The 12,103-nt window shown below is 34.1% G+C and overlaps 1 protein-coding gene across 1 annotated transcript in view; it reads right to left on the bottom strand.

The window, feature by feature from the left end:
• Positions 1 to 12,103, bottom strand: part of SNED1 (sushi, nidogen and EGF like domains 1) — a 1,598,911-nt gene that overhangs the window by 336,110 nt on the left and 1,250,698 nt on the right. The window contains exon 25 of the mRNA XM_044070335.1: positions 3,129 to 3,410. Within this exon, the coding sequence (XP_043926270.1) occupies positions 3,129 to 3,410 (282 nt within the window). The remainder of the gene's footprint in view (positions 1 to 3,128; positions 3,411 to 12,103) is intronic.

Raw genomic sequence — 12,103 nt, 5'->3', positions numbered from 1 at the left:
AACCAAAAAGGAACAGTCCTAGAACAAACCACTGAAAGAATTCAATATTTACCAACCAGTACTATGAAGTAGGATTCTGAACCTTAAACCTGCTTCTCTTATTTCTTAGACAGTCCTGTACCATTTAATTAATTATACACCACCTTCAGTTCTGTTCAGCTATGGCCTGAAGAATTTTATTGTGCAGTGCTAAGTCAAATACTTTATAAAGATCTAAATAGACTGCATCTGCTGGCAGAGTCTGCTCATAACATGAGACAACATTCTCATAAACTTTCAACAGACTGCTTAAACAGGGTCTGGCAGACAAAAAAAAAACACTAGACAACATCCAAAACTTGGTTATATGGAGCACTAAACAGAGAAAGAATTGCTCTTTCAAAAGCCTTGCCAGTAAACTTGTAAGGCTTATAGGCCTGTAATTATCCAGGTCCCATCTTAATCACCCTTTGGAATAGGGATGACAAAGGTTTCCTTCCATATTTCTGGGACAAATCTCTCATGTAACATTTCAAGTAACAGATCAGTTAGGAATGGCACAAGTGCCTGGGCATAAAACACATTTCATCGTCTTCTGCTTTAATGGTAGAAAATAATTTGTTGTTATCATTGCTCATGACCATATGAAAACCATCTGTATGAAAAACAAGTTATTATTAAATATATCACCAAGTTTACAAGGATCAGTAATAATTGTATTATCAGTTTCCAAGCATATACTCTTTGATTTAACTTTTATATAGTCCCTAACAATTTTATAAAAAAACTTTATGCTTTCCTTTATGCATTCAACAAATATTAAATCAAACTGTAACTTTGGCTTCCTAATTAAGTATTCCAAAGCCTTAGAAGTTCATTTATATCTGAGTTTATTTCCAAAGGATAGACATTTTTTATGCCTTCTCCAATGATAATTTTTGTTAACATATATTTTATGCATTTTACCATAGAGAAAGTTATTAATTTCAAAATCTGACTGTATTTTACATACTGACATAGGCACATATTTTTCAGTAGTGGAACTGATAAAGTCATAAAAAAATTCCATTTTTATCAGTAATCCTATTACCCATTAAATCTTGCCAGTCTCATCTCTCAGCTATTCCGTTTATTATATCATAATCACCTTGACAGTATTTTTTACTCCATTATCTGTTAATTTTATAACTATTCCTTACATGTCACAAACAAAAAAAAAAAAAGGCAAGATGTAGAACTCCACACAACAAATTTAACGTAATGTTAGTGCTTTCGTTCACCAGTATCAATGAACTTCGCAGACAAACAACACCCAATCCTAAGCATCTTTAAATACATCCTTTAACAATGACATCACAAGCACCTCAATTATATTAAATGCAAAGTATTGAAAAAACTCCCATTAAAGTTTCACAGTATATAACAAACTAAACACAATTTTAAATACAATTTTAAAATAATAAAGTACTTCACCTATCTAATGATTTCAATTTTAAAATGCATTTTATAGAACAGCAATCATTTAAACCAGGGTAGGCATATGCATTTAATCTCAGCTGCCAAAGCAGCTCTCTTTCCTCTAATTTTAATGCCCACGGTCCACCCCTAAAGTCTTTACAGGCCTGTTCTATAATTAAAAATAGGAAGGAATGGTTAGGGTGTAATAAAATGTCTTGCTAAAGCATTATTTGTATTTTGTTTACTAATATTGTAGGTATGTTCGTAAATACATTGCCTTAAGTGCCTTTCTGTTCTTCATTGCCTGTGACCATTAAGGCAGCTGATTGCCCAGACTCGTGTTTGAGCAGCTGTTAGCCAGGTGGGTGGACAAGAAAACAGCTGCTCAAGCTCCTGGCTATGCGTTCCTGGATTTCCCATTCCCATGCATATCCTCAGATACAGTTTGAATAAAATTATTCTGTACAGCAACCACCAAAAAGTTAGATAGGCACCTACTTGTCATCACAGAAGAATGAAAGATATCTAAGTTACATGTCAAGGTCTAGTCCTTTACAGCTTGTTACGCTGAAAGAGAACACACCTGTACACTAGTAAATTTGCAGGTTTCTACACCTGGAACTAGCTAACAGTGATATGCATTCTGATAAGCTGTTTTTCAGTTATATAGATCACAAGCCCAGTGTACACATGAGCATTTGTAAATCTGTAAGATGGTTATGAATAAGCAACTGTTAGAAGTAACTGGCCTCCCAAATCTGGATAATTAAAAAGACAGGGAATAAAATATAGGTACTGTTAAAATGTGTATACATGTGGAAGTGTGTGTCTTCCAGGGTATGCCATTGTAATGTGCAAACGTACTAATAAAATGCAATGTACCATACTCAGGCTCCTTATGTTTCTCGTTAGATACAGTTACTACATCATTGACCATGTATAGACATAGCAATAAGTACCCAAGATTCCTTTCAAGTTCTCCACTTTCTACTGTTTCCCCTCCAGATTTGTACTCCCTTTTGAAGCTTACTGTTTCCCACATGCACTATATACTAACTGTATTAACTGTACTAACTCTGAGCTGCCATGTTTATATCATTGATTCAGTCCATTTCCATAGTCTCCGCATTTTCCTGAGCATTAATCCTAGAGCATATCAGCAGAAAGACAGTTTTCTTTCCAGCACTTCTGCAGTATTAATGTTATACTGAAAAGCCCCAATACTGACATCACTGGTACCCCTCTGGTAGCCATTAATCCACTGGAAGAGACTTATTACTAGGACATCGAATATGTTTGCTAAATTTGTTGTTTGTGTAGTACTATGTCAAACCCCTTACTTAATTCTAAGCAGACCACAACTATAGCTCCTCTCTGGTCTACAACAACTTTACATCTGTCTAAAATGTTCCCTGAGTTAAGCCAAGCTGCTTTTGACTCAGTGTCCCCACACCCAGCTTCTAAATATGTGAAAATGTTCTTAGCACTCATTTCTTGATTTTACCAACAATTGTTGTCTAAATGACAGTACAATAGTTTACTCCCTGTGATTGCAAATTGCATTTCTCCTCTTCCATTCTTAAAGAACCTTATCCTCAAAAGATGATTTGTTGAAAATGCTAAGTTATAAATCAGCTACATCGGACAGAAAGGAGTCCACTAGCTAACAACAACTCTGTCTCTATACTTACATGCAGTTGTTATAAATAGGTGAACAGGGCTACTAGGCACTTGGCCATATTCAGTACTGAGAACCGTGGATAGTGAGAGGAGATACTTCTGTCCTGAAACCAGATCCTGTATAGTGTAGGAATGCAGACTGCCATCTGGTATGTACCGACTCTTTGTATTCTGGTTATTGGTGATATTTAGGATGTAACCATTAGTGATGCCAAATGAGGTGGGCTTCCATGAGACCTGGGCAGTGGTGGAGGTTACAGTCGTGATGTTGAAGTTTTGAGGGGGAAGAGGCCCTACAACAAAGAAACAAGAACAGTCTGTTAAAAGCAATGACATCCAATTGCGGAAATATTACTTAATATAACAGTATAGCAAATGAGTTACAAATGTCATTACAATCTGTATATATCGTTTAAATCTATTGATATCAAAAGCTTTCTATTCATAAAATGAACCATGGAAACAAATTCTAATTTCTAACCTCCACTGTAACTCTGAGACATGTTCATAGACTCAAAATATTCTCTACCTCTCTGTGCCAGAGAATATGACATGGAAAATCACTCATTGAACAATACCAAAAATTCTATAATACACCTGTAGGAGGACTGAATCAGTACCACAGGTGTTAATAGTTCTCGGTTAGAAAGACTGTTTCATTCGTGTTATTTCCTTCCTAAGTAGTTTCTACATCTGGTTTGTCATTTGATATATTTTTTAAACAACTTTGTTGAATTATCACTTGTGACACATTCAAACTTACATTTATATAAAAGTAATCAAATCAAATTAACAAGTTCACATTTACAAACATTCTAGGATATATAACAATATATGGGATGTATAACCTAAGCAACATTACATAAATTATTCAATTCCTGCCTTCGCTTAAACCTCATTCCTCCTGCAAAACATTTTCTGCATGTATTGTTGCCACCATTTCCATTTTCTTTCTATGTAATTTACTCTTACCCCTTTCCACTTCCTTTTCTATTTTCTCTGTTACAATAGTCACTACTTCAAGTATAGCTGGTTTAGATTTTGACTTCCATTTTCTAGAAATTGCCTTTTTTGGAAGTCATCAGAATTGAATGTAACAAAGCCTTACTGTGTCTAGGCAATTCAGATCTTGTATCCTAGCTGAAAAAATAATGTCCTTAGTTATACTCAGTCTCTCACACAGTATTCCTGACAGAGTACTCTGTAGGGACTTTTTAGGCTGCCACTCTCAAAACAATTGTTCCCAGTTACCTATTTCTTCCCCATCACACCTCCAACATTTGCCATCTACCTGAAGAAAATTGCTTTGGAGACTACTTTGGGTATAAAAATATCTATAAAAACACTTTCTGGTAAAATCCTTAATCTTTTATTCTCTGTTGCATATTTGGGAGCCAAACATATGTCCTCTCTTGTTTCTTTGTGAATTGCATATCTAATCTCTCTTCCCAATCTTTTCTGACATCTTCTGATTGATTCCTGTAGTTATCATGCAATATTTTACATACCCTACTAATTGTCCCTTTTTAACAACAGCTTCTATTCTCGATTCATATAAAAACTCAGCCAGTGAAGGTCTTTCATTTAGGATTCCCCTGTGACTTTCTCTTTGTCTATATTCTGATACCAATCCCTGATAGGGAAGGCAATTACTAGCCTGCAGTCCAAATGCTTTCCTGGCCTCTTCCCATTCTTTTACCTTTCTTTCACCAATTATTTGGTCCTGATACCTTGGTTCCCTTTCTAGCTTTCTCCAGTAAATTCCAAACCCCTCTTGTCTATTCTCTGTACCCCTAATTGCAGTCATCCCTATTGGCAGAATCTCCTTTCTCCATTTCCATGTTAACATAGTTCTTAGTATAGTTTCTTCTACTTTATGAATATAATATTCTATATGACTGTTGTTATTCTTCTTAAGGATCTGTGTCCAAAAATCTCATCTTTCCTTATTTCTTGAATTACCCACTGCTTCATCATAGTCTCTTTCCACTTTGAGTTGTAGCTTTCCGATTGTGTTATGTAAAAGGACCTTAACTGTGTAGCTCTGAAGTATCCCTTCAAATTAGATAAGCCTAAACCTCCTTGTTCTGTTGGGAAGAGCTTATCCCACTTGACTCTTACCCTCTTCCACTCCCAAATAAAATCCTTCAACTCTTTATTAATTACATCCACAATTTATCCTCCTTTTGATAAAAAAATATGCCTGATCTGTGTATAAAACTAGAGGGACTAAAAACATTTTTACTGCTTGTATCTTGCTATTGATATCCATAGGCAAGAACTTCCAGTTTTTCAGGTTTTTGTATTATCTTTTGTTTAGTCTCTTTTCCACATATCCTTAGCTACCATTACATAATTCTTTGTAATTCATATTCCTAAATACTTCACTTTATCATGTCCCATAAATATGGGTATTGCCAGACCAATTAATGTGTGAGCACATAATTTATACCTATTGACTTTGTTTTATCTTCATTAATTTTATATCCTGAAGAAAAAAAAAACAGAAGTGTCTCAGAATATTCCACAACACTGAAATGTTCTTTTCTGTTTCCATCATATACAAAATAATATCTTCATATCATGCCATCTTTTCTTGAACACTGTACCAATTATATCCTTCATTTTCTGAGTCCCTTATTTTCTTTGCTAGTGGTTCTAAATATAGTGCAAGTAAGAAAAAGGGAAAGAGGGCACCCCTGTCTAGTTCCTGTGTTCAAACTCAACATATCAGAGATGAACCCTTCCATTTTGATTTTTGCCTTCAAGCCCTTATATATTCTTCTAATTAACCTTATTATTGTATCAGGAAATGCAAATGCTTCCATTGTCCTACTCCAAAAATTCCAGCTTTCTCTAACAAATGCTTTTCTGTATCAATACCCACTAATAAAACTGACATTTTCTTATACTCTGCTTCATTCTGGATCATCATTGTTCTATTAATGTTTGCAAATATTTGCCTCCCCGCCACAAAATCAAATTGGTCCATATTTATCAATTCTGCAGTGCCTTTGCCATTATTTTAGCCATTATAGACATAAAACTTTATAATCATATTTTAGAATTGAGATGGACCTATATGAAGCTGGATCAGATGAGTCTTTACTGTCTTTAGGTTTTACAGCTACATCAGTTTTTACAGCATGTTGGTGCCTCCCCTCCTTTTAAAATACTGTTAAACAAAATGTTCCAGATTTTTTTCACTTTCTTCTCCTCTAACTTTCAAACTTTTATTAGAATACCATCTGTTCCTAGAGTCTTTCGTGTAGATTGGTTATATATCATCATTTTTATCTCATCACTTTGTATCTTAACTGTTAGTTGTTGAGCCTCATCAACCCCTACCCTTTGCATATTTAAGTCTTCCATACATATTTCCATTTGAGATTTTTCTTGATTCCCCACTTCTCTGCTTTATGAACATTTTCATAAAATTTCTGAAATATCTCTAATGCCTCTAGAGGATTTCTGGTTATTTTTCTTGTTATAGGCTCCCTACGTTTAGCAACAGCCCTTTCTACTTTCAATTTCCTAAGTCATTGTGCCAAAAGTTTTTGTGCTCAGGAGTTACTATCAAAAAACAGTTGCATAACAGCAATTTTTCTAAACTCTTGCATATTATCCAGGTACTCTCATTTTTTCTTTAGCACTCTGCAATTGCACATCCTCTTGTTCTGCGAGTCTCCTTATTTTGTAACACTTTAATCATTGTCCTTCCCTCTAAATAATTCTTATTATTTCTTAACCAGATTTCATTTTCTTTTATTCCTACCCTATTTTTAAACTGCACTTTCATTTTATCCCACTCACAAGCTATAACCTCTGGAGTACTTTCTATCTTCTCTAATAACTCCTGGATACTTTCTACTATCCTTAAATTCTTCTCTTTTCAATAACAAGGTGGGGTGATGCCAGTGCCTCATCTTCACTTCACTAACCTGCATTTTTATCTTAGTAATTATTGGCACATTATCTGAAATAGGTATTTGATATGTATCAAAGTTCTCAATTAAAGAGACATGTATCTGTGAAATATAATTTCTATCAAGTCTAGCCCAGTTATTTTACCTTGAGGAATGATATGTAAATTCTCTCATTGAGTTCCTGTAACTAAATTCATCTTTCATATCAAATTGTTTTTATAAATTTATTCACAAATCTACCCTGTTTTGCATTATTTTTCCTTCTGGATCCCAAGATACATCCTCATTGTTTGCAAATCAAATTCCTTTCCTCACTTATAAGTAATATTCCCTGCTGAAAACTGATTATTCCTCCCCAATTTTTTTAACTCATTCACTCCAATGGAGCTCAGAAAATTTGCACTGTAAGTTCCAATGTGCGGAACCAAAGCCTTTTGACAAAATCAAATTATATCCTCACATTTCAAACAAATGTTCATATCTCTGGAACCATAGGGGTTATGAAACAAGTATAAATGGTAAACCCTTCAACGCAAACTATTTTATAGTGGTAGTATTCTTTAGGTTCTAGGCCTTAAAGTGAAATTTATGTCACAGTAAACCAAGTAACTATTACATTTATAATATTTTGTAAACAACATAATATCTACCAACCACTTAAGTTATCCACATACTGTAAGCAGCAATTTATTCATCTAGCTGAAAGCTTTCATATCAGGATGAGGAATTCTGTATTGTTACTTGGTTGTTGAGATATTTAGAAAAATGTGAAAATGATATCTCTATTAATCAATATCATAAAAACAACAATTAATATCTACTTACCTGCATCAGACAGAGGTCAAATATTAATGCAGTTGAGTTTGCCATTGTGTACGCTTTAAGATGGAATCTTTTAAATCCTTGTACATAACATGGTTTTGGAATTATTGATGCAAATATGAACAAGCAATACTTGATGCCTAGAGGTGTCAGTAGGAGTTAACTGCAAATGGACCTTGAAGTGTCACTCAAATATAATGAGTTAAGCTCCAAAATAACAGTTTTAGGTGGAATATAAATATATGGCAGTGTAATCCTCATCCCTTGCCAGTAGACTGTCATTATCTTGTTTTCTCTTCTGTCCCTACTGGAACTCCTCTGACAATTAATATAAGTGCTCTCCTTTTCCTTTGTCCCCAATATTCTGCAGAATATCCATCCTGAAATCTTTTATTTATCAAATTCACATGCTTAACTCTTCCCAAATGTGTCTCCTATAGCATTGTTCTTTGCACTCTGCATTTCTTAATATAATTAAGTATTCTTTCCTTTTTGCCTATACCTGTGAGACCATTCACATTCCAAGATAATATAGAAATAATCCCCATTATGGTAAGAAGTCATTATTCCCACCTATTATATATGGTAGCTGGTTTAAATGTCCAGTTCCAGCTTTTGTGATACATGCACCCATAAATGTTTGGCAGGATAATCCTTTATACAGTCTTTTTCTTATCATCAACAGTGGAACCTATGTCACATTTTACAAGATTTTTTGTTTTAATAAAAACCCTCAAACAAGAAGCCAAACACACCCCAGAACCCCCCCCCCCGACCTACTAACTTAAAACAAATGCACATAACATGTACATCTGCAAATAATGAAGTTTAACCTTCCTAATAGGAACATTTGTGCCAAATAGACAGCTGTTAACATTGGCCTTGTTAGCCTGAAATTGAGGTTTTCCTTGGTAAGACACATGTTATTGCCTGTGCTTCTAATTGGTGCCTGCTCTTTCTTTTCTATTTTATCTTTATTCCCCTCATTTATTTCCTCAGATGTAAAAACTACTTGCATACCTTGAGAAACTATTAACTTTTAGCCATAAAGAAACCAGTGTTCTGTTTTTTATTGCCTTATTATTACCTTGCCTCCATAATAAAGTAAGACACTTGTAGTAACGTCATCCCTTTAGTATTAAACTTGATAGTTGTTATAATAGGATAGCCAAATTCGTTACAACCTCTCCCATCAGAACACATCAATGTGAATGCTTAAAAAACTCAATTGGCTAGAACTACTACTACTACTTCAACTCAATCAATTATCACTAGCCCACAACATAATACATAACTCTGAAAACACCCCAGCCCTACAAAATCTTTTGCAATCCTATACAACTGCCAGGCCCTTGAGGTCTAGCACACAAAACCTCCTCAAAGTAACCAAATATAACAATGAAGCTGGTAAGTCTGTCTACAGCCACTGTATAGCAAAAACCTGGAACTCCCTTCCTTCCCACAACAAATCCCCATCACAGTTCAAGAAACTTGTTAAAACTCACTTTTTGAATAACCGACTGTGCTCCTGTATCCCCCTGGCTAATGTCTCATTAGAACACTTCACCTAACTTAAGGAACTCTGCTATGCCAACCAATTATAGTATTGTACCCACTTAAGACTGTTAATCTACTGCTCATTCCATCTCTCCAGGAGTTAGGGAAAACTACCCAAGCAATGTTGAGCTCTCCATAAGCAACTAAAACCAGGAGAAGACATATTGTAAATCAATTTGTTATCATTCTCAACTAAAACCAGGCAAAGACATATAGTGAATCAATTTGTTATCCTTTTCAACTATAGTGAGCATCATCTGCTCTCTCGGAGCCTTATTCTGCATACTCTCTGCTTTTACTCTGGTAGTAAATCTATCACAGGAATCCTAAACTTAGGAATATATTTTAAAATGTATTATATTGTAAAGAACGAATGTATCCTGTCTGTTAGTTAATATGTATGTCAAAGTCTCTTCTATGGAAATTGTATGTCAAAGGTCTGTCCTTAAAACTATGTTTTATAAATAATTGTTCTCTTGGAGCTTTTCTCCATGGGCCTCCACTGAAAATGGACATGTAATCCAGTTGGACTCTCCCGGTCAACAAGTGTAAAATAAAATAAATAAATAAATAAATTAAAGCTACAGGAAGTAGTAGCATCCAAACCAAGGGAGGCATCGAGAGGCAGGAATCAGAGAAGAGGGGGCAAACAGAAGAGATGGTGCAGCAAAGACCCCCAAACGCAGACTCGAACAGCAAGTGAAGCACAGTGAATAAATCCTCGGTTGTGAATCTATCAGACTTGAATCTAACAGAATATGATTTAATTCTACTTGGTAAGGGCTTACAGTTCATTCCTACATGGACTGACAATGTGATTAATGCTTTAACAGAACTGAAAGATTTTATTAGAAATGTAAATTTAAAACTGATTTTTAAAGACTCTGGTTCTACAACTGCACAGCCGTGTAAAAAATCTAGCATATTTGTACCTACCAATTGTCCTGTACACAGTGCATTTCATGATGTGTGTGAGCATAAGATTAGAGAATATTATATCAAAAAGATAGGAATAAGTTTTACAATTCACTATTGCAGAATATGAAGCATTTAAGAAATTAGAGTGCAATAGAGATATTATCATAAAGCAGGCTGATAAAGGAGGGGCTGTAGTCATTCTGAATAGGACTGACTATGAAAAGTATGTATGAATTTGTGAATGATACTAATGCATTTGATGAGATAAATGGTGATGATATTTCTAAATTTAATAGTAAAGTAAATATAGTAGTATATGAATTGCAAATTAATTCTGATATCTCCTTGGACTTGTTTAACTATTTCACTATTTCCTGTCCAAATATGTCTATTATATATGGATTACCAAAGATACAAAAGGACCCATATCACCCACCTATGAGACCTATAGTCTCAGGCAGTGGGTGGGTAACAGAACCAATTTCAATTTACTTACAAGCTGTATTAAGTAAACACCTAGAGAAGGTGAAAAGCTATATACAGGATGCAAAGGATTTTTTTGCATAAGTTATATTGTTGGTATAATAATGCACAAATGAAAGAAGACTACCTTTATGCCAGCCTAGATATAAGGTCATTATTTACAGTAATACCTACTGATTATGGTGTGAATGCTGTATGTGAATTTTTATGTGCTAATATAAACTCCATTGGAAGAAAGATTAATACTATATGTGATCTCCTTGAAGTTGTTCTTAATAACAATATATTTATGTTTCAGGACCATTATTACCAACAGAAAATAGGGGTGGCAATTGGTACTTCGATTGCTAATACTTATGCAAATATAATAATAAGTAAACGGGAAGAAGAGAATATCTTTAATAGTTTATGTGAACTAAGTAGGAAAGTAATTTTTTTCAAACGTTTTGTTGATGACATATTTTTATTATGGGCTGGTGATGCTTTACAGTTGAATCTATTTATTGATTATTTGAACCATACCACTAATTTTTTATATTTTACTGCAGAATATTCGAGCGACAATATACATTATTTATATATTAATTTAATAAAAGAAAAAGAGAATGGCAATATAATAATGTTGGGCTATAGGAAATCAGTAAAGATGAATAGATATGTTCATATAACTAGCATGCATGCTCCACATACATTTAGAAGCATAGTTAAAAGTCAACTTATAAGGGCTAGTAAATGGAATACTAATTATAAAATATGTAATGAAAATTTAGATGAAATGATGTCAGAGTTTAAAGAACGAGGATATGAAGATAGTTTATTAGAGAACACTAAAGCAAATATACTGGCAACTAGGAAGGATTTATCTCAACCCTATTTCTCGGAATATAGTGTGGAAATGAGTAATGGTTCTAATGCTAGAAATAATAATAAACTAGAAATTTAGATACATCACAACATTTAGTAGAAGGTCTGGGGTAAAACGAATTATTACAAAAAAACTGGGATATTTTGAGATCAATGCCGGAAGTAGCTAATATTATAGGAATGAGACCAAGGTTTGCATATAAGAAATGCCGAAACCTGAAACAAAGGCTATGTTATAAAGATATGTATGGCAGTAGTGATAGTAAGACATGAATCCCAATAAGAATGGGCACTGTACCCTGCTATAATTGTAAATGTTGTGCTGATATTACGAAGGAGAATAAATTCATACATCCAGTGAATAATAAAGAATATATATTTAAGTGCTTTGCCACTTGTAATACCATTAATATAGT

The sequence above is a fragment of the Protopterus annectens genome, chromosome 4.part1 (genome assembly GCF_019279795.1).
Source record: "Protopterus annectens isolate FY-2018-M chromosome 4.part1, PAN1.0, whole genome shotgun sequence".
Lineage (NCBI taxonomy): Eukaryota > Metazoa > Chordata > Ceratodontiformes > Protopteridae > Protopterus > Protopterus annectens.
The sequence above is the reverse complement of the archived record's forward strand: the minus strand, read 5'-3'. Positions and strand labels throughout refer to the sequence as shown.